We start from the raw sequence: 26,568 nt of genomic DNA, 5'->3' as shown, positions 1-26,568 counted from the left end.
GATCTCTCTTCCCTCTCCACGAATGGCGCCTCTCCGATTTCTGCTCCGTGCGTCTGTGAGGTACAGGCACACACGCACGAAGAGGGCGTGCACGGCTTGTGCGGGCATGATATATATATATATGTGTGTGTGCGATGTTCTTGTGCGTGCCTGCTCCACAGCTGGAGGGGAGGGGGCACGGCTTCTACAACGACAACATGAGCCCACGCCATCATTCGTGGGCCTAAATCCGTACATAGCACCATAGAAACAAAGAAGAGGCATACACGCACACATACATACGAAAAGTACCCACCGGCGTCACCTTCGCCGTCTCCCCTGTGTGCGTGTGTGCGTATGTGTGCGTGTGCGGGTGGTGACCTGCAGTCGAAATAAAAGAAGCGCCGACACACACACACACACACATACGCACACACGCACACCAAATGGCAGGAGAGGGCGAAGCCGAAGGAGAACGGGACGCAACAGTCTCTGACACGTCTCTGGGTGGGAGGGTGGAAAACAAAGGGAGGAGGGAGGAGGGGGAAGGGGGAAGGGGAGAAGGAGGCCCTGTGCTACAGGGAAGCCTTGAACGGAGGAGAGACGTAACACCTAGCCAAACGGGAAGAGGAACAAAAGAACAGCGGTCTCAACCAGCGCCAGCCCAACAGCAACATGCGCTGCAACAACAACGAGGCCAACCGTGCCGGCGCACCTCCAGAGTTCTCTGAGCAGAGACGAGTACGTGTACGCCTTGCACTGCGTCCTGCAAGGAGGGCGACTGAGGTCATGGAACGGACTTAGTACTGCTCGGGAGTAGTGGATGGCGAGATACCACTGAGCGTCGCCGAGGCCGTTGCGGCAGTGGCGGCTGCGTTGAGGCGACGGTCCATCTTTTCCTGTCGCAGCTCCTCCGGACTCGTGCCGAGAGGAGGCTGGTAGTTAACGTCCGTCGGATCTAAGTTGTATTGATTTCCGCGGGCCGCGGGATGCGACTCCATGGTGCCCTTGCTATAGGCTAAGCTCACGTCCACGTCGCCTGCGCCCTCGGCAGTGAGGGTTTCATTATCTTTGTGCTCGCCAGCCGTGCGTGCCGGATAACTCCGGCTGCTGCGCTCGTACATCTGTCTCTCGTATTCTTCCTGCGCCCGCTTCCGCTCCAGCTTCTCGTCGCGACGCTCGTGGCGGCGGATGGCGCCAGGGGCGTTGGGGCCAAAGCGCTTCTCTTCGGGGTAAATCGCAGAGCGGTAAACCGCCGGCAGCAGCGTTGGCGGCTCCTGATCAGTGGTGCGCTTCTGGGAGCCCATGGCCTCGCGCATTGCGGCAATGCGGACCGCCACAGGGTCGGCGTAGACACGGCCGCCGGCCGAGTTGGCGAGGGTGGCATCCTTCGGAATGTTGAAGCCACGGCGTACGCCCTCCTCGCGCGGGTCTGGGCCCGCCAGCGGCGTCTTGCCAAACCCGAAGTTGCCGTGCGGCAGCCCGCGCTCAACGCAGACCGCCCTGCCGCGGCGCCATAGCTCTGACTTGGCAATGTAATAGTTGCGCATCGCGTGGTCCCGGCGGAAAGCGGCCTGCAGGAGGGCGGCTGCGTAATGCTCAGCTACCGTGACGCTGCTTGGCTGCACCGTGCCATAGGATGCCGGCAGTGCTCCGAGCGAGCGCTCTGACAGGTGCCAGGCAATGTCTCTCGGGGCCTGGCTGCCGGCCGTGTGCGCGTCGTCCGCCTCGAGAAATGCGATGGCCATCACGCGCCGCGCTAGCGGCAGCAGCACCTCGTAGTAGTAAACACGGCCGTTGTGGTCAGGGATGTTGTACTCCCGCAGCAGCTGCATTACCTCAACGCGGTTGCGGCGGTCACTGACACCCAGCGGCAGACGCAGCTCCTCCAGCAGCTCCGGTAGCGCCGCGCTTGGCAGCCACATGGTGCCGTTCGGATCCCTCTTCGACCATAGCTGGCAGAAGCGGCGCAGCTCGTCGAGACGGGTGACAGCAGAGTGGATGCGCACGGCTGCGACGTACTTGTCCAGCACGACTGCCATGTACATGGTACTTAGCAGAAGGAAGAAGCAGATGACAATGGGAATGTAGTACACCGGCGCCCAGTCCGTTGGACCGCATCGCTTGCTGGCGCGGGTGCAGTAGTAACCACGGTCCAAGCTGCCTCGCAGCATCGTCGCCCAGTTCTGCAGGGTGGATAGTCGAAACACCATGATGAGCGCGTTCACAAAGGTGCCGAAGTTGTTGTACTTATCATCGATGTAGCCGCCGAAGGGTACGATGTAGCCCAAGAAGTGCAGGCCCAATATTGCGAAGACGTACACGGCGATCATGTATACGAACGTGACGCTGATGAGCCCCGGCACCGACGCCTTCAGGACCTCGTGGAAGAGTGTCAGATGGGTGGAGAAGGGCAGCGCGAGGTGGACGAGGTGCAACACCCGACCCACTCGCAGCATGCGCAGCACATTCACGTTGAACGGCACCTGGTTGGCGGCTGTGGTGTTGAGGCCAATCTGAATGTAGGAGAGGATAACGATCAGAAGATCCCAGCAGTAGGCCCGGCGCGTGAAGAAGCGCAGGCCGTGCGCGACGAAACGCAGAACCACCTCGAGGGTGAAGATGCCGACCCAGATGTACTGGAACACGTCCAGCGTGGTCTTCTGCGTGCTGCTCATCTGGTACCACTCGAGCGACATGGTCAGCATGTTGAAGACAAGAATGAGCCCCATGAACGCCTCGAACCAGCGATTCGAAACCAGGAGGTGGACCAGGCGGGAGGCTCGTGTGTCCAGGGGCAGAAGCTGCGGCTTGGGCTTCAGCCGAAAAAGCATGCCCTGCATGCGCAGCCAGACCTGGTGCTCGATCGTCGTCCCCACCGCGTCCTCCGTGGCGCTCTTGGCGAGCATGTAGCAGTAGATCACTGCTGAGATGAACAGCGTGAAGAAGATGAAGTGCGACACGTAGTAGTATGCGATGAAGACCAGGCCAAGGTACGGGCGCTGGTTCTGCAGCGGCGACAGCAGCGCTGAGCGGGAGTCGACGGCGCTGTATATGACGTCTATCCACTCCGCCCCGGTGCTGATTTCGAAGGTTGTCAACAGGCTCTCGTAGAAGTTGCGGAAGTTGCGCTGGGTTGGCGCCCACGTGTACCCCTCCTCGACGCACTGCGTGCCGTTCACGATGCTGGCGTTGCTGCAGTAGTTGAACTTGTTCATGAACATGGAGACGAAGATGATGGCCCACACAATGTAGTTCATGAGCATGAGCAGGCACACGTTTGCCAGGGTCGGAATGCTGTCCCAGATGGTGCGCGCCACGTGCGACATGCTGCTGCTGCCCCACTTCCAGTACCGCAGCGGCCCCAGAACGCGGAAGCAGCGCATCACCTTCAGGTAGCGTAGAAAGATGTCCGGCTTGCCCCACGACACAAGAGAGATGATCACGATGAAGAAATCAAAGATGTTCCACCGGTGCCAGAAGTACGCGCGGCCGACCGGCAGCACGACCCCCATGCTGATCCACCTTAGAACCATCTCCACTACAAAGATGATAGAGAAGATATCATCGAGGATGTGCAGCGCCTTGTACTTGGCGCTGTTGTAGCTGCCGCCAAAGTCGCGATTATCCTCACTTGGCGCATAGAGAGCCAAGCAGATGGAGGCGGCATAGATGACGCACAGGACGGCAATCTCAAACCACATCGAGCCAACCACAGTCGACACCGCCAGCCGAACCGGGTTCGAGGGCGAGAGCACAAAGAAGGCACGGTCCTCCCAGGTGTTCTTGTAGCTCTTCCCCTGCACCTGTGCCTCCTGCCTCTGCTGGTTCGCCAGGATGTAGGCCAGCGTGGCACGGCCGACCTGCTCCTCGCCGACGTGCAGTCCCAGTAGCCACTGTTGCATCTCCAGCGCCTCCAGCATGCGGTCCCACGTCCGGTCCTGCTCTGGCAGGTCCATGCAAGACAGGTTCTCAATCGTGTCGAAGAGCAGCATGCCGCAGCTCCAGGCCTGCCCCAGCACCACCTCCACCATCCGCTTGGTGGGGGTCACCTCGTGGTCGGCCTGCATCCTTGCGTACCCGATCAGCGCGTTTAGCACTAGCTGCTGCGAGCTACGCACCGCCGCCATGTGGCAGTGCTCCGCGTGCAGCTCCTCGGCGGTGCGCTGCGCCACACCTGGCGGCGCGCGCAGCGGCATCTGCATGTGCGTGTTGCAGTCCAGACAAGTCTCGAATACGCGACGTCCCTCATCCATGGTGCTCTTGTAGCGTAGGCGGGGACCGGGCAGGAGCAGATGCTCGAAGTCTTCGTCCGACACGCCGCCCTCGGGGGTGCTGTAGTCAGCGGTCGCCTCGTCGTCGCCGGAGACGACGGCGCGGGCATTGCCCAGCTTCGTCAGCCGCGGTACCAGGCTGATGTTCGCGTTCTTCGCCCGTTCCTCTGCGAGGGAGTCCGACACGCGAGCCACACTGGGGCCGCCGATGCTCGTGCCTTGACGCGCCGGGGAGAGGCTGTGGCGACTGGCCAGCAGCGGGTTCACCATGCTCCGGTGGCTGTGTCGCGAGAGCGACCGACTGACCTCGACCTCGTCTGGTAATGCGTTGTGTGCGCCCGCCGGCCTCTGCTGCTGCGCGGCGGCGTAGGTGGTGGCTGGCACGGCGTGGTAGTGTCGTGCAAAGCGAAGTTGCCCACGGTGCTGTGGCGTTCCGCCCACCGAGAAGCCCATCTCCGTCGATGGCAGACTCGGCTGGCGGTACAGACGGCCGCCGATGTTGACGTACTGCGGGCCGTTGACGAGCGCACCATCTGGACCGTACATGTCCGAGCCACCCATCTGGCTGCCCTCGCCCATGTCTCCCCACTCGCTCTTTTTCTGACCATAGTTCTCGCGGTAGTATCGGTCCTTGGCCTCCACGAGACGCAGCTGGCGCGCCATGTCTTCGTTCAGGAAGTAGATCTCGTCGGGCGCCACGTCACGCCGGTCGAAGCCGCCGTGAATGTGCTTGAAGGAGCGCCACACGCTGAAGTCGAAGAATGGCAGCCGCGCGAAGCGACCGCGGCGTCCATGGCGGCCGTGACTGCTGCCCGACATGAAATAGTAGTCCTCCTTCTCCTGCTGCGCCTGCCATGCGTACGTCATGACCGCAATGAAGAAGAAGCGGAAGATGAAGGCGACGCAGACAGTGGCGATGAAGTACATGACCGTGTAGCCCCCACGCACCCGCATACCAGACCACGAGAGGTAGAGCCACTGATCTCTGTTCACCGAGAAGGCCTGCGCCACGGCGTATGCTGCATGCGAGAAGGTCTCGAATGTGCCACGGGTGGTGTAGTCGCTCGTGTTGTAGTCGATCCAACCTATGCGGCTGCCGAAGAAGCTCATGCCCAGCAACAGCCACATAAACATGTACAGTGTGAAGAAGACAAGGGCATAGACCATGTCAGGGAAGCTGTGGATGAGCACCCGTGAGACGCGGCGCAGCGGGCGGCACCGTATGACGCGGAAGAGCCGCAGGAAGCGCACCCAGTTGAACAGCGACGTCGTGTTTGCCCTGGTGTACCCGAGCTGGAAGAGCGAGATGACCACGAACGTCGCTTCGATCAGGATGAGTATGTCCGTGAAGAAAGGGCCGGGGCCAAGGGCGAGGAGGCGGATGAGCAGCTCCAGCATGAACAGCACAGAGAAGCAGACCCCGGCAATGAATGTGCCCGTCTCCCAGTAGTCCGGCATCGTGTCGAAGCGCGACGCGTTGAAGACGGCGTTGGCGATGATGAAAGAGTACATGATGTAGTTGAAGATGGTGATCGGCGCGTTCTCGCGGATGTTGCGCGCCATGCGGATGGGTGACATGCTCCCCGCTACCAGCCCCTCTTTGCGCATCCACTGCTTCTCCGCCAGCGAATCGTCGTCGTCGTCATCGATGAGGTGCCCCATGCCGTTGCGGCGCAGCTCCTCCCGCTCCTCACGGCGCTCCTGCGCGCGCCGCTGACGCAGCCGGCGCAGGGCCTCTTCCTCGTACTTATTCGTGTAGGACAGTGGCGTCAGCCCGTAGCGGTGCTGCATCATGCGGTGCTCCCAAAGGTACTGCGAGATGATGCGCGGATAGCCTTCCGTGAACATATGGGCGATGTTGCGGATGATGTTGATCTTCTGCCCCAGCGTCTTGGCGTAGTCGAAGTCGCCGCCTTCGGGGTCGTTGATGACGTACGCCGTCTGCTCCTGCTGCGTTGGCGCCTGCGGCATCTGCGTCATTGAGGCGTGCAGGCGGTTCAACGAGCTGCGACCGTTCATGCTCGACGTGCGCGACAGCGTTCCGCCGTGCACCGAGATTGAGCGGCGGTGCGGCACCACGCCGGCAGCCTCGCGGGCCACCATGACACTCATCGACTGCGCCGACGGTGCCTTGGTGAAGGGCCGCGCATTGCTCGCCGGGCGACTGTGCAGGACGGTAGCGCTCTCCGCGCCACCACCTGGCACGGCGGTGTGCGACTTGTCCATATTGGTGCGCAAGGCAGCGGCGGAGTTGTACATGTCGTTCTTCGCGGTGCTCGCACCGTTAGTGTACGGGTCCAGGAAGCGCAGCTGCTCCGCTTGCACCTCTTGCCGAACCGCAAAGGGGAGGTTCGACTGGTGGGAGTCGCCAATGGCGAAGGCAGCGGGGTGGTGCTGCACGGCACCAACACGACCTCCGAGCGCAAAGTCACTGCGCTCCTTGGTGGGCTGCAGGGACGTCTCGGTCAGGGTTGCCGGCCCGGACGCTGCCCTGGCTGGAGAGGCACCCTGCCGTTTTCCCGCGCCGTCCTCTTCGACGATGAGGTCGCCGAGGGCTGCCTGCTGCAGCTGACGCTTGCGCTCTGCCTCCTCGGCGACGTCGCGCTGACGCGTGAGCGCCAGCTGCAACTGAATGCGCTGCTCGTCTGTCCACTTCGTCGCCTGAATCGAGCGGTGGTGACTCTTTATCCTGTGCACGTTCATGTTCTTGTCGTCTGTGGTGCCACTGGTGGTGTCGTCGCTGGTGAGGCGCTTGCCATCCTGCTGCTGGAGCGTGTAGGCTGGGTAGTGGGACACAAGACCGTTTTCATCGCGCTCGACGTAGTCGTTCAGGCGCACCATGGACGACATGCGCTGGCGCTGCTCTGTGAGCATATGATCGAAGAAGTCCAGCTGCTTCAGCACGAACAGGCGGCTTGTCTTGTCCATCTTCTCGAGGAAGACGCCGAGGTACAAGGACGGCACAATCCACGTGCAGACGAGAATGGTGAAGAAGTAGTAGAGGAACGCCATCATCGCCAGCCCGTCGTTTGTTTCTTGCAGCAGCCCGCTCCAGCCCTGAAACGTCATGATCTGGAACACGGACAGCATCGCGTGCCCAACGTCATCGAAGCTGCGGAAATCGTAGTGCGGATTCGGGAAGGCGTCCGCCTGGCAGGTGTAGAATACGCCACAGTGATGGCCCCAGTAGAGGCCGTATTGCCCGGTCGCCACGCTCCGGCACACCTGCGACGTGACGGCGCCGGTGAGGGTGTTGACGCAGCGGCTGTGTAGCGTGCCAACAAACAGCTGAAGCCCCAGCAGGCCAAAGAAGAAGATGAAGTACGTGAGCAGAATGGTCACGTAGATGAGCCGGTTCGTGGAGCGCAGGAGCGACTTGGCGAGCAGCTTCATGCGCACAGGGGCGGGAACGTATGTGAGGCACTTGATGGTGCGAATGAGTCGCCATGCCGTGAAGTTCCAGAGGTCCTGCCACCACGTGCACTCCATGATGCTCAGCACGAGCACCGCCGTGTCCAGCCAGCGCCACGGGGAGCGGAAGAACGCGCGCTTGTGCAGAATGCCGCCGCTTGCGAAGAGGCGCGCGATGATCTCAAAGCCCAGTAGGCACGTGTAGAACACATCAGCCCAGATAATGTGGTCCGGCTTGTGCATGCCTCCAGGAGGGGCGGTGTAACGGCCCCACGTCGCCTGGAAGATGGCGTAGCCGAGGATCATGAGGAAGATGAACATCTCCATCAGCCAGTGGTGCATGACGTTGTACACTATTACGCGCGGCGTCCAGCAAGCAGGGAGGATAAAGAAGGAGGTGTGCTGCAGCGCGATAGCGCGATTGTGGATCTGGTACAGCCATGAGGTGCGCGTGACATTGTTCCACACCATGTCCTCTGGCACCCTGCCGTTGGTGAGCGCGCGCAGCTGCAGTGTGTTTTGCACCGACACGACCGCACGCCGACGAAGTGGGTCGCTGCGCAGGCGCTGCGGGTCACACTCGATGACCGTGTCGCTCGACGAAAAAAAGGAGTCGTCATCGGTGTACTCGGCAAACTGCATCAGCAGCACCTCATTATCATTGCGTGGCTGCCCATCGTCCTCCCGCTCTGCGGCGGCGCCATTGTATTCGACAAAGAACTTCTCGATGGGCTGCGTGTGGGCCAGCGGAATCTCCATCAACTCCTCGACATCGTCATCCCGCTTGCTCGCGGGTGTGGGGGCGCCGGGGCTGCTGTTGCTGCGCGAGCCAGAGGATGTCTTTCGGGACAGCCCCTCGGCGCCGGACCTCCCTCGCGATGGAGGCGCTTCCGCCGTCGCGCCCTTCGCCCGGAGGGACGAGGATGGGCGTGGTGCTGGCGTGCTGGCCGTGTTGCGGCTCTGGGGGTTTGTTGGCGGGCGCCGTGCGGTGACAGAGGCGTTCATGGTCGTGCTCTGCAGCTCCGGAGTGGCGCCACGGGGGGTCACCATCGGCGTCGCCGGCCGCTGCTCCGGTTGCTGCTGCCGAGCGCCGTTCGTCGACGAAGGGCGACTTGTGCGAGACAGGGACGGCAGAGCGGGAAGGTCGCCGCTGAGGGCTGTTGCGCTCGGCTGAGGGAGGGCAGCCGGGTCCTCGACTGCGGTAGCGGCGGCAGAGCCGCGTTGCACCGGTGGTAGGGGCGGCGGCAGCGCTGGTCGCGGGTAAGAGCCCTGAATGGTGCCGCTCAGCGGCATCGTGCTGTCGTCATGTGGGTCGGCGCGGCGAGTCGCTGGTGTCTTGACGGTTGACATGGATTCATGATGAGGGGGGTTCAGCTGCCCTCGACTGTTGTTGAGCGAGCTCATCTGCGTGGCGGCTATGTGAGGTAGGATGGTGGGAGGGGGTGAGGGGGAGGGGGAGAAAGATGCTCACAAAGAAAAAGAAGCACACGCAGCGAGCAGGCAACCGACGCGATACCTTAGCACGCGCTCACGCAAAGGCCAGGAAGCCAGAAGGCGGGGCGAGCAAGAGGGGGAGGAAGGGAGGGCGGGCGCGGGAACCACCACTGCGATACAATGACTGTTGAGGGGGAGGGAGAAGATGGCGGAGAAGAGAACGCCGATTCGAGAAACACACGTGCAAACGACCTTGAGATCGGCGTTTCCTTTTCCCGTCGTTTCGTGCTCACCGTGCGTGCGTCTGTGTACGAACGTGCACGTCGAGTCCGCCCTTCCACCGCTGCCGTCTGAGCTGATTGGAGGACGACACGTTGGAGGAGGGGAGGGGCGGGGGGGGGGGAGTCGACCGCGCGTCGATCGCTTTACACACGCACCCACAAGAAGACTCAATGATGCACCAAACACAGCAACGTGAATGCCAGGCACGGCACGACCCTGTGTGTGTGTGCTTACTAGAGCACCAAGGTAGGCAACAATGTGACGTGGACTTGGTGGGTGGGGAAAGGAGTGGCGTGGTGAAGAAGGCGGGGGCGTCGGGCAGAAAAACAACAGCAGACGCAAGCAGACGAAAGAGGCGACGGCGGTGACGGGGGGGGGAGGGACCTGAGCAGTGCGCGGATGATTCTAAGAGGAGGCAAACACGGAGAAAAAAGCGAAAACGATAAAGCGAATGACAACAGAGCAGCGAGAACGAGAGATGCGTGCGTCAGCAGGCACACCACACCACACAAACCACATACAACACACACAACAATGTACGCCGTCGAGCAGACAGCCACTCCTTCAAACGGAAAGGGGCCGCTTCACCTAGAAAATAAGAGGTCACGAATAGCGAGCCGAGGGAGAACACGAGGTTTTGGGCGGCTCCGTAGTTGATGCTGCTCCGCAGGTAGATGTATATATATATATATGTGCACGCGTGCCTGCACTGAGTCACGCCCCCTTCTCCTAACGGTTCCTCCCAAGTGGTGGCGTGTGCGGCGCTGGGCGTCGTGGCCTCCGCTTCCGTCGTTTATTGCGCGTGCCCTGCACGTCACAGCTCTACAACTCTGGTGTTCACAAGAGAAAAACGCAAGTTGAGGGAAGCAGCGGAGAGGGCGGGTGGGCCAACTGACTCATCGAGCAACGCGGAAGCACTGCCAGTCCGGGGGTTGTGGCGAGGTCGAGCTGCCGGAGGGGAAGGGAAGGACCCGGGAAGACGAGATTAGGCGCCGCTGAGTAGCTCAGAAGCGAAACAGAGGTGGTGATCTGGGCAGCAGCAAGCAGCCAGTAACGGAAAGCGCAACAACAAGAGCAGACTCGCCCACTTTACTCACACGCACACGAGAGCGAGACACCAGTAAACCCAAACCACACGGAACAAGAAGTCAAGTGACCGACGGCAAGAGAGCCGGAACACTGTCCTGAGTTGGCAAGGGAGAGGGGGGGACTCAGACGAGGACGAGGACGGTGTGATCCGTGCACTCGCACAACGACACGCCTTCGCTTCCAAAAAAAGAAAAAAAACAAAACAAAAGAAAATAGATCTACAAGTGCAAGTGATCGTGCCACCTCTGCTGCTGTGCTCGAGCGTGTGGTGGTGGTGGTGGTGTGGTGTCCGTGTGTACGATGGGAAGTCTCGGCAGAAAACGCAGGAAGAGTGAGAGCAAGGGAGGTTGGGGTGCGCGAGGAGGGGAAGAAGGGGAGTCGGCCACAGACGTCATCTCTCACGTTTTGCACTATACTCCACCCGCGAGGGCAAGCATGAGGGAAGAGCAACCGCGCCTGTGTCGTCCGCGTTGAGGAGGGCGAGAAGATGCTGGGGTGTCTGGCGTGCCTTCATGTCGCCCTTCCCTTTTCAGTAGCTTTTTTCGGGGGATCGATGTCGCCTCCCACTCCAAAAATGTCCGCTCCCTTTGTCGATGTAGAAGCACGCGCTTGTGCGCATACGCCAAGGGTAAGCGAACGGAGGAGGATGGAGGGGGGGGTGCGGTGGGGTGCACGATGCCAACCCAGTAAGGGACACGTACGCATGATACACCTCACCTACCCATGCAAGTACCGCCCCCCCTTCCTGACACTGGCACCCAACTATCCGCGAGATGGCGGGCAGTTCTTCGCCGCCTCGACATCCACGAAGATGTGATTTGTGCACTGGCCGTCTGTAAGCGCCGATGAGCGGCTCAGGTGACGGTGAGCGCAGAGGGTGCCTACAGCAGTGCTTCTTATCACCTCCCCCTCCTTGACTGAGCGCGTGGCACCAGCTGCCGTTTCATAATGTCCCCACTTTCAGTTCGGCCATGGCGGTGGGGTCGCAGCGTGTTCAAAGACACGCCATTAATGCTTGGATGCGAGCCAGAAATGCTCCCGTCGCACTTGCTGGGCGTAAGTGGCCGACGCCGGTCGCAGCGGCAGGATGGGGGACTGCCGCCATTCCTGCAGTGCTTGCACCTCCAGAGAGACCATCGAGAACGGACCTAGAAACTGGCGTTTCTGTGGCTGGGCCGCGCTCCACCCACTAGGCATAATCCCAGTAGAGTGCACGACGTGAATAGCAAGTACGCCGCCGCTCGCACCGGTGCTGCTGTCAGGATCCACGGTAGGTTGTGCAGCAGGCGCGGGGTCTGAGCAGCGTTGCAGTCGGGCGGAGCTATCCTGGGGACTGCCTCAACCGCGCTGGGTCCCGTCGGCGTCGTCGACGCGCGCCTGTGCAAGACCGCCTCACGGGGCACTTTTCCACTCAAGCGGTCAACGTACTTGACGTGGAGAGACTTGTCCAGGAGAAAGGCGCTGCTTTTCATGTGCAACTTGTCAAGCAGGGCCCTGATGGACTGCGGTTGCGTGGCGAAGTCAGTGAGGGTCCTGCTTGGCCAAGCCCCTGAAGAGGGGTGCCAGTCCCCCGGCGTCGGGGCCTCGTTGTCGGCCACTGCCTTATAAATTCCAGATTTGTTCATGTGCGTGCGCCGCAGAAAGGGGGGGGGAGAAAAAAACAAGAAGGTTGAGGGAAGAGGGCATAGGGCGCATCACGGCAAGAGTGCATGCTCGAGCTTGCCTCAGCGCCTGTCCGGGGTCGGGAGAGGGCGTCAGGAGGGGAGGGGAGGGCGAAGGCAGACGAAATGCGCAGGTGACTGGCGCGAGAGTTCCCTGGCATCTTATTCCCGCTGCTTGGGTGCGCGCCTCTCTCCATGGCAGCCCTCCTGCCGTCGTGCGTTGATGGAGGAGCCGCTCGCGGCAGCAAGACGCACGCACGACATCAGCCGCATACATATGTAGATCTATACACTTCTGCTAAAACGGTGATGACAGAGCGGTACCAGGGGTGTAAGAGAGCTGCGAGTAACGGACTGAGGAGGCGGCGCGAGCCGAAGGAAAAGAGCGCCTGGGCGCGTATGTGAACCCACGCCGAACCCACCGAGTCGACAGTGGCGAAGGGCAAGAGGAAAAGGGCAGAGGGAGGGCGGAGGACAAAGGCGCGCCACCCACTTGCACAAGGCCGCGCACGCACGATCGAGTGCTTGATCTAAGAACCCTTGCACACTGGGCCCCGCGCTGGAGGAGGCCAAGCTCCGAAAATGGATAAAGGCGTCGCCGTCGCCGCAGCGAAGACACGCGGCTACCAATGTCGAAGCCCAAAAAAAAACGCAAGCAGCTACGCCGGCCGCCCACGACGATGCTCAAGGAAAGCAGTCGCACCTCTGCCCCTGTGCCCCAACCTCTTCCGTTGACATGTTCAGGCTGTGCCATTCGCTGAGGGCGTGTCGGCCGCAGGGACAGTGCGCCGCGTAATCAAGTGCTTCAGGTCTTCTAGATCGGCATCGTACTTGTCGGCCTGCACCCTACTTTTCACCCGCACCTCCTGCATCTCCTTCGCCTGCTGCAGATGATGAGTTTGCATGTACGCCGCCAGAGACGCAAGCGCCTCTTCCAGATTCGCGAGGCGCTGCTGGGTGATGCGGTCCTCTTGCAGCCGCTGGTAGGCGCGTTCCTGCGCCACCAACGCCTCCTGCTCTCGCTCTTCTGCCGCAACAAGGGCGCTTCGAGCACTGCCATATACGCTATCCGGCGGCGATTCCTGCTCATGCGAGGTGTTCGTGCCGCCGCGTGTTGTATCGCCCTCAACGACCGGCTGCTGCCGTGAGTGGGCGTTGCCCACTTCGCCGCTGCTGCCGGCGACCGATGCGACGAGATAGTCGAGTCGCTCCTCGCTTCGCTCAAAACTGCGTTCATGAGCGGCGACGGAGCGTTCTCCCGCATCTTCGCGGTTCCACGCCTTCGCATCGGCAACGTACGCCACGTCGCGCGAGAAGGACTCGGAGGGCGTATCAGCCTGCTCCTTCCTCGTTGGGGAGGAGAGAGGCGGGCGGCCCAGCGATGCGGCGGCTGTGACACCGACACTGACGTTCGCTGCACCAGTAGCGGCACTGCTGCTTACTTGGGGGTCGCTGCCGCCGCCTCTGCAACCGTTGGTGGGACCGCTGCTCCCAGACTGAGATGCCGACGCCTTTGGAGTGCCTTTCATACCATTCTGCACGCGGAATAAGTCGTCTCGCAGCTTGCATCGTCGGGCCACGTCGCGAGAGACTTGCGCCATCGGCGAGGAAAACCGCACCGCAGGGGCTTCTGCACCGAAGGACACCTTGGGTGAAGGGGTCACCTCGGGCAGTGCCGCGTCCTTGTTCCCAACAGTAGTGAGTGCGGTCTCCGCAGTTGAGTCGCGCGTTGCCGCTCTCTCCGCCAAGCCGCTCCGCCATACGAGGATCGTTTTGTCAGCACCGCCGCCTGTGGCGAGCCAGCGACCATCTTCCGAGAAGTGGCATGACTTGACGAGCCCCTCATGCCCTTGGAGGGTGCAGTAGAGGTAGACCTGCTTCACATCCCACAGCTTCGCAGTGCTGTCGTTGCCGGCCGAGAGGAGCCAGCCGCCATTGGGGGCAAAGTCGACGCACTGCACCCCGCCCGGGTGCGCGCCTGTGTAGTGCTGAAGGAGGCTTGAGAAGCGCCGCTGCGCTGATGGGCCGTTCCAGCTGTTGGCGGCGGATGACGAGGATGAGGTGTGCCGTAGGTCAAAGAGGTTCACGGCGCCACTGGCATCGCCGCTCGCCAACACGTAGCCGTCCGGGTGAAAGCTCAGGGAATGCACGCTGGCGCTGCAGTCAAACAGCATGTGCACTGGTGCGCGAGTGCGCGTGTCCCACACGCAAATGGCGTGATCGTCACCGCCGCTGGCGATGTAGTGAAAGAAACTAGAGGATGTGTAGGCGCTCTGCACAGCCACCGTGCGCACCCAGTTCATGTGCCCAGTGCCGTGCTGCCCCGTGGACGACAGTGCTGCGAAGCTTCCAACGAATTTGTTGCCCGGGCCGACGCCGATGTGCTGGCTGCTTGAGGCGTAATTGAGGTCCCAGCACTTCACCGTCTTGTCATTGCCCGCGGTGTAGAGGTGGTCAGAGCCGTCTTGGGCAAAGACGACGGCGCGGGCCGCACCGGTGTGACCGCGCCAGCCGCATGAGTTGCGGTCGTTCGCCGACTCGGCGTGGAGGCCGTACGTCGCCGTTGTCCGTCGCGTGTTGGGGATCCAGAGCCGCACGTATCCATCATGGCCGCCGCTCGCCAGCAGATTCGCACGCGGGCTGCAGGCAACAGCGAGCACCGGACCGCGATGCCCCATGAACCGCATGGTGCGGGTGGTGGCCTTTGCGTCCCACAACATGACCGCCCCATCGGCACCGCCGGACACGACCTTGGGAATGAGCGGAGACGGCGACAGGATGGGTTGGAAGCCGACACTACACACGCCTTGACGATGTCCGCGGAAGCACATCTCCAGCGTGGGACGGAACGGGTCGGCAGTGCCCGCCACTTGATACGCGCTGTACGACATCGGGGATATGGAGGACAAACCGCACGCGGTGACGGCGTCAAAGATCTAGGTTGTTTAGCCTCCAAACGTCGTATTAGCGTCACTGTCGCACCGGTGGTGGACTGGTGATCAAGAGAGAGAGCTCAAGAGAGGTTCTCGTGTACGTGAGGAGACGAGCGGTAATGATGGTGGTGGTGGTGGGGGAGGGGTGGTGGTGTGTGCGCTTGTCTTGTGGCGCTCCACGACAAGCCGGACGCGCAGCGCACGATGGCTCGCTTCTCCCGCGTATATGCCGCACAGATGGCGGGCAGGAGTGTGTGTGTTTGGGGAGGAGGGGGAGGACAGAAGGTCGTGGCGTTTCTCCGCGCGTGCGATCACTACCGCCGTGCCCTTTGTTTTTCTGTGTCCGTTGGCCTTGCCTCTATGTATTCCGCGGCTTGCAGCAGCTGCAACGCGTCGTGTGCACACATGCAAACTCTGTTGGAGACGTCACGAAGATGTACTTTCGCTGCATCCATTGCGATGTGACAGAGAAACGGGAGGAGAGGTGTGCACAAGAACGAGGGAAGGTCGGATGGAGAGAGGCCAACAGCGGCAGAGGTGGGAGGCCTTGTGTGTGTGTGTTTCCGTTGGAGCCACCAGCTCTCCTGCACTTCGCCTCCACGGCTTCCGTGAAACGCACAGACTCAGCCACAGACCGCTACATTTTGAGCAAAGGCATGCGCATGCGTGTGGCTCCAGGGGGACTCGCAGCCCTTCCCAAACGTGGTCGACAGAGGAGTCGGTAAGCGGCCTCCACCGCTCCACCGCTTGCTCGAGCGCTTCGCTAGAAGACTCGCTGACGGCCACCTGCCCGTTTCTTTTCCGTTCCGTTCCCTTCGTTGGTGTCCTGAAATAATCCGACCCATCCCAGCGAGAAAACTCACCAAAAAAATAATCATCATCGCCGCCGCCTCCAACCGCCCATCCACGAGAAATGGACAGACACAGGAAGGCAGCGGGCGGGTGCGCCGACACGGGCACCAACACACACACACACACACGAAACAAAATGCGGTTTCAGACATCACGCGCACAGGCACGGAGGCCAGACGCGAACAAAGACGCACACAGAGCAGGCAAGGGAAACAGCGCGGAAGAGCACCCTCCCCCCCCTCCGTACACACGTACACATATGCGTGCACGTGAGGAGGGAGAAGATGGGAGTGTGTGGGGGGGGCATTTGATTTACGGCGCTAGAGCACACGCATCAATGCATGCGGATGGATTCTGATGAGGGAAAAAAAGTAGACGATAGGGTATGCCTATCCGTACCTCTCTCTATCTCTCTGTCGTTGCCGGCCGTGCTTGTGGCATAGCTACCACGCCGTGCCAACGGCGCAGAGGTCTAAAGAGTGCTCAGGGAGAGCCAGATGTAGGGAGGCACATAGCACTTCCAGTCTCCGCAGAGGAAGGCACGACACCCGGGGGACGTCATCACTAGCGGACAGAGGGGTCCTCTACCACTCACTTTATCCCAGTCTCCTCAATTCTTCGCTCACCTGTTTCACGGCGGCTGCCGGTACTGCTGTTGCTCCGAGTGTGACACTTTCATCGCCCCTCGATGGCTCCTCTTTCCATCTTGGCCTGCGGCTCCACCGGTTGCACGAAGCCGCAGAGGCACGCACGCATAAACATGGCCGCCCATGCAGATGCAAGCGTTCGTCGTCGCAGCGGTGTTGCACAGGGGTATGCGAGGCATAGTCACGACGAGGGGAGATGGATATATATATATATATATACATGCACATACAGAGGTGCCAACAAACAGCCGCCGTTGGTGAGAGGCCGACAGGAGGGGAGAGAGGTTGTAACAATGACTGAGAAGGGCTATCACGAGGGAGGGCCGGATACATGAGCCTGTGCGCACACAACTTCAAAATTCCCCCCCCTCCCCTGCACACGGCTGTCGCCACGTATTCACATAGCCGCTGCAGGCGGCAACACCCCACCTACGAAAGAAGGGCAACGAATAAAATGAGTAAAGCGCAGGCAACATCCAAGGCACAAAGGAAACAGAGCACGGGACGGGGCACACGCCCCTCCTTCCCATCACCACGACCGTCAACAGGGGTACAGCCACCTTCGCGCAGCTGCGCGTGCACGTTTGCGTATCTACACAAGAGGTGACGTCGCTGGAACCGATAGAGGGGAAGTGGAGGAAGTGGGGGAGGGGAGGGGGTGGGACAGCGATAGAGAGAAGGCATGCCGGAATAGAATGAATGCAGCAAGATCAGAGAGGAAAGCACGCGATAAAGATTGAGCCGAAAAAACAACAAGACAGAAACACCGGCCACGAGCGCGCCTCCTCGCACGAACATGTGCACCGCCTGTGCGAGAGAGGTACGTCGGCAGAAGGTAATCGGATGAGCTAACAGTACAACTTGGGTAAACAAACAGCAGCAATGAATGTGACACACACACACACACATGAGCCCCATCTCACTCTCTGTCCACCCTCCCCGCACGCGCATACCGTCAGCACCGACCTCCTCCGCCGCCGCCACACACACACACACACACAGAAGCGGATGTGCACGCGTAATTCAAATCGATGGCGGACATGCGATGCCTGACAACAACGGCGACAGCAACAAAGAATGCGAGGAGAATCAACAGACAGCATAGAAGGATGGTGACGGAGCTCACGGAAGCAGCTGGGTACACCGTTGATGTTGGTCTAGCAAGGGAGGGATTCAAGGTGCTGCGGCGTGCTGCCCCAGCTCTTCCACATTTCTTGTGTCCTTGTCGGTCAAATCATGCGAGCAGACAGGTGCGGCCTTCGCGACACTGCCTTTACGTGGCAAAGCACCCGCGCAGCGTGGCAGGGACGACGAGGATGAGAAACAAAAAACAAGGAAAGCCACCCAGCCAAGACGACGACGGCAGGGGATGGCGAAGAAGGGCGGAGGAAGCGAAGAGCAGTGGGGTGGGGGGGGGGGCAAAAGGAAAGGGAGAAGGGACGAGGGAGGGGTGGAGGGGGAGGGGGGCTGTGTGCGAGTGGGCCCCGCGGATGAATGGGTGGATGGGGGGAGGAGGAGGGGTGGCATATAAAATGAAAACCTGAGAAAAGAACGGATATACATACTCGCAGACACACACACACACACACACACATGCAAGAGAGAAGTACCGAGGGCAAACCAAGGTAGGGAGAGGGAGGATGAGGGGGAGGGGAGGGGGTGCACAACAGCCAGCCTGAGAGCGAAAACCAAAAAAAGGAAGGGAGGATGGAGTGCCGCGTGAGGAAGGGGGAAGATTAACAAGAGGGCAACACACACACACAGAGACCACGCACACCAGCACGCGCCATCACATAGACAGAGGACGAACGCCGAGCAGGCACCAATCCGCACGAGCAACAGTGGCAGCGGCAGCGGCGGAGTCGGGAAGAATGAAGCGTAAGTGGAAGAACAAGAAGAGCAATCCAAAGAATATAACAGGCACACACACACACACACACACACATACACGCACGAGACTCTGACACCGAATTATGATCGAAAGGGCGGCGCGAGTGCACGAGAACAAACATAAAATACAAGAAGGAAAGGGTAGAGGAAGGCGGTTGGTGGAGGAGGAGGCCGACTTGCGCGGCACACAACTCCTCGGGGGGTGGGGGGGGGGGGTGGAGCAGGACACCTGCGTGAAAGCAAAGGAGGGGTGGAGGTGCACAAGCTTTGCGGATGAGATATCACAGGAGCCAGGTTTCACGTCAACGCCACCAATGACGGCCACTTGAAGTTTGAATGCAGTGGCAGCATCCTTGCCATTGCTCTTCACAGACTCCGCGCCTACAGTAACCCTAGCCTCCGGAGCTCCTCCATGTGCTGCAACTCTTGCCCCATCCCCTCCTCGACCGTGGCCGAGCTGGTCGGTCGAGTCCTCGATAGGCTCCGACTCTCGAAGCCCGCTTTGGCAGTCTTGGCAGCCTGGTTCGCCGCTTCTGCCTTCCGACGTGCCGCCTCCGCCTTCGCCTGCGCTGCACAGGCTTTCCTCTCTGCCGATTGTGCCGCCCGAACGGCTGCCTGCGCGGCTGCAATCTTCTTCTTCTCTTCCTTGCTCATGTCTTTGGCTACGGTCAGGGCCGCCAACTCCTGCTCCACGCGGCGCCGCTCCACAATGGACTCGGGCGCCACCTGTTCCTTCGCCCACAAGTCTTTGGCTGTCTGCAGGTGCCGCTTACCGTTGTCCGCGACGCCGTCGAGATTGCCGTCGCTCTCGTAGCTGCCGAGATTGCGGTGCTCGAGGGAGGAGGTGCAGAAGGAGCGAGAGCTGTCGGAGTCGTACACCGGCTCCACCCCCTCCACGGCGGAGAAGACTGGCACATTCCGCTTCTCCCAGAACACATGCGACCAGAAAGCCGCGTCTGCCTCCAAAAACCTTTCCCGGGCACCAAACTCTTTCTTGAACAGCATCAAGTAGCGGCGGACAAAGGGCACTGTGGAGTCGGGCGCCATGAACGTCCACGTTCCCTTCTTGTCGTGCAAGTGGCTCGCGCTGCCCGAGGGCTTGGGCCGGTCGACAAGCCAGCGATGCGCTGGGTGGAAGGCCTGGAGGTCTACCAACGTCAGGCCCCGCACGAACACAGGCACCGGAACGTTCTTGTCGTACGCGATGAGCGTCTCGGGCGAGTTGGTGACGAAGGGAAACTCAAGGAAGCGCCGCCTGCGATACAGGTCATTGCGCAAGCAAGCGAATGGCTGCGTCGCCGTCGGGGGAGGTTGCGGCCGCCGGGGGGCGGAGCTCAGGCCGACGCTGCGCCCACAGCCCGCAGTGGGGGAGAAAACGGATGCAGAGAACTCTGTTGACACAAATGGGGCACTCACGCTGCTGTCAAACCCATAGTCTAGCGGCTCCAGCGGCGCGACGTCCCACGACCTCACTGACAGCAGCTCGCTTTCATCGGACGGCGACTCTGACCACTCGCTGCGCCTCTTCGTCGACAGCGCGTCGTAGTAATCCAGGCTGGATTTGAACAGCACCGTGAGGTTGTAGTGCGCGCGACGGCAGCGGCCCTCCAACGCCGTCCTCGTCCACTCCTCCCGTTCCTGCAGGACAATCATCTTCAGCTTGATGGGGTCCTCCTCCTTCATACGGTGCCTCTCCTCCCACACCGCCAACAACTTCGCGTTTCGGTCCGCCACGGCGCGCAGCTCCGCCTGCCGTTTCGCCTCGAGCTCCTCCGACAGAGCACTCGCACGGGGCACGGCTAGCATTGCCTCGAGCTCCTCGTCCATTCCGCTGGGCTCGCCCTCGCCAGGGATTTGCGACACCGTTTCGTAGTCAAAGTCGGAGCCGTCCAGGAAGCTGTAATACTTGCTGACGACGTCCGGCCACCCGTCCATGCAGTTTGGCGTCCAATCCTGCAGCACCTCCATGTCTTGGGTAGTCACCCTCGAGCCCGGCAGCGGCGATGTGGGCGTGTGTCCCTTCGTCGGCGCCACTTCTTCGCCGCTGCCCTGTGCCGCGAGCATCACATCCTTTGCCGAGTTCTCAAGGACCTTCCACAGCAGCTCATGCCGCTGCCGTTCCTCCCTAGCGCTCTCTGTTTCGGCCAGCTCACTAAAGGACGGCCTCTCCTCGTCGCTCTGCATGCTGTTGCCCTTTGCGCACGCATAGCGCTGGCGCCACACGAGCCACATGACGAGTGCCAGCAGCGCGGCACCGCCTATTATGCACCCCACTGCGATGCCGGCCACCGTGCCGCTGCTTAGCCTGGAGCCACGGTCGATGTTGCTCGGCTTGCAGTTCCTAGTCACCCTCACCCTGTGCAGCGTCGCGCAGGTGGAGCTCTTCTCGGGGTTCCAGGCGCACACGCTGAATTTCGTGTCGGGGGCGTACGCCGCCACCTTTGCCGCGTCCAGCCGCAGCCGGCACGTGCCGCTGGCCATGCTGGCGCTGCCCACGGCCTGCGCCTGCGCCGCGTAGCTGCAGCAGTCGCCGTGCACCACGGTTAGCATGTCCGCCGTCGCGCTGCCGGCGCTGCCGGGTGGGCGGCACTCGTCCACCAAGTAATCGGTGCACGTGTCCCAGCTGCCGGCCGGTAGCTTCATGGCCAGCTGCAGGAACTCGATGCGGCTCGGCGACACCAGCGCGTGCGGCAGCGCGACGACGGAGCCGTTCGCGGGCACCTGCGCGCACAGGAACACGCCACTTTTTCTTGCCGCTGTCGGGTGCACCTCGATCGCGGTGCTGGACAGCGCTGCCCAGGTCCCGTGGTCGGTAGTGACGGGGCTACAGGCGGCGGTTGTGCTGAAGCCGGCGATGAGGTCGGCGGCGTGCAGGTCCTGCTGCAGTTCCATGCGACTCGGCACGCCGACGACGAAGACGGTGCCGTGCACGCTGAAGTGCGCCGCCGGCACCACCTCGATGGTCTCCAGCGGCGACGCCGCCACCGCCGCCCGCGTTGGCGTGGCGGCGCACACGGCGTAGCGGCCCAGCGGCAGGGCGTCGCCGCTGGCGCGCAGCAGCGATAGCACGGCGTAGCCGTCGCCGTCAGTGGTGAAGGTGGGCATGCCGCCGACGTCGGTACAGCTGGTGGCGGTCGCGCTCACCTGGAAGGCGGTGTGCGGCGACAACGGCACAAAGATGGTGGCGGCGGCGGAACCGACCGCGAACTGCGTGGGCCACATGGTGCCGGGCGCGACCGGCACGTCGGCGATTGCAGCGCCGGTGCCGGCTGGCGTCAACACGCACAAGCTCACACTCTTCACGTCCTGTGCAATGTCTTTCGCGAGGAAGGACACCCATAGGACGCTGGCTGTCGACACCGCATTCGACTGCAGTGGCAACGGCCCGGCGCAGAGGTTGCTGGAGAGGAACGTATTAGTCCTCTCCAGCGCGTAGCCCTCGGCCTGCAGCGTGGCGGCATAGGTGGCGCCCCGCACGACGGCGGGCGACGCGTGCAGCACCTGCGGCAGCAGCAGCGACGTGAATTTCGCCACGGCCAGCGGCGTGCCGGTCTGCGGGTGGAGAGTGCACACGTACACTTGCCCGCTCACGCCCGTGGCGCTGTAGAGGGCGGCCTGCGTCGGCGTGCCCATGTCCGCGGCGTCGCCGAGGCTGCCGTCACAGCGCTGCGACTGACTGAAGAAGGTGCCCTTGGACGGTGTCGGGTCGCTGATGTGCAGCAGCGTGAGCGGCGCTGCGCCGATGGTGGCGTTGTAGCGACTGAGCGCGTGCGTCGGCGTGACAACCCAGTTGCGCACCCGCAGCGTCGCCGCAGCGGTTGTGAAGAGGGAGTTCGGGTTGCCGATGGGGTGCGCCCACACGAGGAAGGCGGCATCCTCGTCCACGGTCGGCACGTAACCCGTGGCCAGCACGTCGATGCCTGGCGTCGACATGCTTCCGGAGCTGGTGGCGATGTTGGCCACGGCCAGGAACCGCGTGTCGACGCCGGTGTCGCTGATAGGCGCGCCCGGCGCGGCGTACACGGTGCGGATGCTGGGCGGACTCGCGCCGCCTTCGCAGGTGCCGCTGCGTATCAGCAGCATGCTCCCGCGAACCACCGACCAGCCGTCGGTGAACTCGTGGTAGAAGAGCTCCGTGACGGCCTCGTTGTCGCCGCAGCCGTCGATGGTGAAGCGGACCCGGCTGCCGCTCAAGGGCTTCATCTCTCCGCCCTTCACGGCGACGGGCGCGCTGCGTGAGGACGAGAGAAGCGCGGAGGTGCCTGCGCTGCGCGTTGGCAGGGTGATGGTGGTGGGCGTGTCAGCGAAGATGCAGGCAGGGGTCATGTAGTGGTGCAGCGTGGCGCGCGCCACCTCGGTGCGGCTGCTGGTGGTGGTGGGTCCGACGCAGAAGTGGACGTCCCTCTGCGGCTCGATGGCACTAATGTTGATGATGACGGAGCTCTCGCTCGAGACGAAGGTCTGCGACTCGCTGGCCGCGAGGCTGCAGGGTACGGTAGCGGGCTGTACGGCAGCTGAGTAGAAGGAGGTGCCCATGGGGCCGCCTGTGACGGTGGCGTCGAAGGGCACGTAGGCGCGTATCTGCGTGAGGTCGGCTTCTACGGACATGTCAAAGGCATCCACGACGCTGACGATGGCGTCGGCTGCAACGGTGCCTGTGACGCCGTCAACGGTGACGCTCTGGCACAGCAGGTAGTTGCCGCGCGGCGCGTCCAGGTCGCCCTGCGTGGCGCCGCCGACGCTGTAGCGCTTGCTGGTTGCCACGCACGTGGTGTCGGTCCTGCAGTCGTCCGGGGCTGTCCCGCAACGCACAAGGTACTGCGCGGCGGCGGTGTGCACGGGCCAGCCGCTGACGTCGCTAGCGGGCCGCCGGAGCTGCGCGTAGGTGTTGAATGGTGCAAAGGCGGTCACGTCAAGCTCGCCGGCTGCGGCGTAGCCGATGTCGCCGGCGCCGTCGAGGAGGCTGTGCCGCGGCGCAACGCATACGCGCAGACGGACAGCTGACGCGGCGTCTCGTGGCACGAGGAAGGGCGTGGCGGCGCCGGTTCGAGGGTCGATGGTGCCGCGGGCGAGCACGGAGAGCGTACTGAGGTCGGCAGTGCAGTCGGCGTCGCCGCGGACGATGGCGTAGGTGTCCACTTGTGCGGGGCTTGTGTAGGTGCTGGGGAGGTGGATGCTGGCGGGCAGCCCGGCGGCGAGCGGCGCGGGGTCGGCTACGAGGCGTGGCGCGGACAGCACGACGGTGACGTTGCCGGCGGCGACGAAGCGGCCGTTGGTGTTGACGCAGGCGAGGTAGCGCGTGCCGACCATCGCGGCGCGGAGCTCAAGGGTCGCGTGCGGCGTGTCGCTGCCGGGAGCGACCTGCAGCGCGGGCAGCGCGGTGGCGGCGCCTGGGACGTTAGAGCCGCTTGGGCACGCCGACTCACCGGGCAGCAGGTAGGCGGCGTGGCCCTTCAGCACTGCCGCGCCAGGCGCCACGAAGCGGAGCACCTGTGGGTCGTCTGTCTGCTCCGTGAGCGCCACGACCGCCGGCGCGACGCGCGGGTTGACGGCGCGCACACTCCCCGCGGCCTGCAACACCGGCTGCGGCGCCGTGGCCGTGTAGTAGGAGCACAGCAGCAGCGTGCCAACGTTGCCATACATGAGCGTGATTTTGGCGGCGCCCTCGCCGCTGGTGGTGGCACTGCCGAGAACAGCCGCTTCATTGTCGCACTCAGCGGCGCTCGTGACGAACACGAGAGCGTTCGGGGGAAGACCGCTCACGGCGATGGCGCCCTCGACGCCGGCGACGATGCCCGGTGGCTCCACGGTCGCCTTGCCGTACACGGTGACGCGGCGCACGGCGACGTAGTTGGCGCCGGGCTCACCCACGCACACGTCCCAGTCGCCAGCCTCGGGAAAGGCGATGGGGCCTAGCGCGAACGCGGCGCCCAAGACGTCGAACGTCGGGATGTCGGTGGCGCCGCACGGTTCCGTGCGGGCGTCTGCGCGGACCAGCGCCACCGTCGTGCCCTTGGCCAGGAACACCGTGCCGTCCAGCGTGATGGTCGACTGCGCGCCGACGCGCAGCGGTGCGTACTCCAGTGCGAACGGCTGCGAACTGAGCGCATGCAGCCGGTGGAAGCGCACGGATACGTCCTGCGCGGCGGGCTCGGTGTCCAGCGGGTTCGACACGCAGAAGTACAACATATCTCGGGCGCTGAGCGGCACGGCGAGGCTGGCGGTGGCGCTGGTGGACGGGCTGGCGAGGCCCCGCGCGAGCAGCGTTGTGCAATCCTGCGAGTCGAAAAGCCCGACCACGAAGAAGGCGTTGGTTGCATTGACGTGGGCGAGGGTGGCGCGCATGGATACACCACGCACGGGGGCTGCGGGGGAGAGGGCAACGGTGGGTGGATTCGTCGCGATGATGATGTTCGTGTAGCCGACTGTGGCGGCGTCGTGCTTCCTGCGCACGCAGGCGTAGTAGGGACCCGAGTGCTTTGCTATCCACCACATCGGGTTGCTCCAGCTGCCCTGCCAGTTGCTGGCGGCGCTGCAGTCATTGGACGTGGAGAGGACTGCTTCGAGCGTACTCTGCACCGGAGCTGCGTCAAGCGCGAAGGTCATGACAGTCGTCTGGTCCACGTACAGCGTGTGCGGCACCACGTCGTACTCCAAGACGGTGAATCTGTTGCTGGCGGGGATGTAGTGTCCGTTCTCAGTAAAATCGCGTGAGCCGCAGAAGAAGTACTCGCCCCGAGTCACGCTGACTTTCATAGCCATTTCACTGGCAGTCGTGCTTTGGTATGCTGGATGCGAGTCCGTGCAGTGGGCCATGGTGGAGAGGTAAAACTGTGCGTAGGGTCCTGTTGAGCTCGACACGACCACGGTTTGGTGGCGCACACCCGTGGCGGGGTCGACCGTGTAGGGCGCTGCAAGTGCCACAGCGTTGACCAGCGTTGTTTCGGTTTTGGATCCGTTCACCGTGATGGTGGAGGCGCACACGAGAATGGGAGACGAGGGATGCAGTATCGTAAACCTCACCGTGCGCTCGTTGGTTATCACAAAAGGACCGCCTCCAGTGAGCAGAAACTTGCATTGGCCGTCGGCGTAAAACCCCAACGTGGTTCCCACCGGTACAGCGCTGCCAAGCGTCAGCGCGGATTCTACGCCGTTGAAGACGTATTCGGGCGCGACCTCCATCTTGTGCATCTGCAGCGGGGCCACCCGCTGCGCGGAGCCAGGGTTCCCGACACACCAGTGGGCAGGTGGCACAGAGGCCCGAGGGGTGTCCAGGGTCACTCCCAGCGCCGCACCGGTCAGCGTGAAGATGCATGTCCCATTCCTAAAGCTGCTGCCGCTCACCTCGGTCCTCACTAAGCACGTAGTCGTGACACTCTTGGTGCAGCGCGCATCCGAGGAGGCGAACATTCTGCTGCCTATGCTCAGGTCCGAGCCGGTAGCGAAGAATGGCACGCCGAGCAGCGGCTGCATCGGGTTGGTCGTTACAACAACAGCGGCTGCCACAGGCCCTTGGGTGGCGAGGAGGAAGAGGGCGGCGAGACCCACCAGCGCTGCGAGGCGCGCGCACGTGCGTATGTGTGCGCCACGCATGGCGAAGGGCTGTCTGTGGGGCGGGGTTGAGGTAGGGGAATTGGGAGCACGGTGCTGCACCCACTCCTGACGCAGGCTGGCAGACGGGCACTGTTGCGCAGTGGCCGCCAAAGGGGTGGAGGGGTGGTGGTGGGGAGGATGGTAGGCGAGAGGGACCGAGCAGAGACACAGAGATGGATGGAGAAGGAGAAGTGGGGGCCAGGGAGAATGAGGCCTGTCACGCTTGATGGGCGTGTGTGTGTGTGTGTGCGTGCGTGTGTGTGTGTCTCCCCTCGCCTCGCGGATGTTATGATGTCTCGTTAACTGCAGCGGCGGTGCATGCAAGTGTGCGCAGGGTGTGGAGGAGAGGAGGAGGAGGGAGGTGGAGAGGTCGGCAAGTAGGCGAGTGGGGGGAATGGCGAGGCTATTCTAGCCCAAAGCCGTCGCGCTGGTCTGTAGTGGAGGGGGGGGGGAGATGGGATGACGGGCAACATGAGAGTCGCAGGGAGCTTCTCTTCCCCCCCCTTTCGCTGAGGACTGCTCG

At 62.5% G+C, this 26,568-nt stretch overlaps 3 protein-coding genes across 3 annotated transcripts; all 3 read right to left on the bottom strand.

Annotated features, from left to right (window-relative positions):
• Positions 1-779: 779 nt before the first annotated feature.
• LMXM_33_0480 (putative calcium channel protein) lies at positions 780-8,423 on the bottom strand (the record flags this gene model as incomplete). Its single annotated transcript, XM_003878584.1, has 1 exon — positions 780-8,423. The coding sequence occupies one exon, from the start codon at positions 8,421-8,423 to the stop codon at positions 780-782; it is 7,644 nt and encodes a 2,547-aa protein (XP_003878633.1).
• Positions 8,424-12,870: 4,447 nt separating this feature from the next.
• Positions 12,871-15,021, bottom strand: LMXM_33_0470 (conserved hypothetical protein; the record flags this gene model as incomplete). The annotated part of the gene is made up of 1 exon (XM_003878583.1): positions 12,871-15,021. One exon carries the CDS (start codon positions 15,019-15,021, stop codon positions 12,871-12,873), a length of 2,151 nt encoding a protein of 716 aa, XP_003878632.1.
• Positions 15,022-18,833: 3,812 nt separating this feature from the next.
• On the bottom strand, positions 18,834-26,045 carry LMXM_33_0460 (hypothetical protein, unknown function; the record flags this gene model as incomplete). The annotated part of the gene is made up of 1 exon (XM_003878582.1): positions 18,834-26,045. One exon carries the CDS (start codon positions 26,043-26,045, stop codon positions 18,834-18,836), a length of 7,212 nt encoding a protein of 2,403 aa, XP_003878631.1.
• Positions 26,046-26,568: the final 523 nt, after the last annotated feature.

Source organism: Leishmania mexicana, chromosome 33 (assembly GCF_000234665.1).
Source record: "Leishmania mexicana MHOM/GT/2001/U1103 complete genome, chromosome 33".
Classification (NCBI taxonomy): Eukaryota; Euglenozoa; class Kinetoplastea; order Trypanosomatida; family Trypanosomatidae; genus Leishmania; species Leishmania mexicana.
This window is presented reverse-complemented; position numbering and strand designations above follow the sequence as displayed.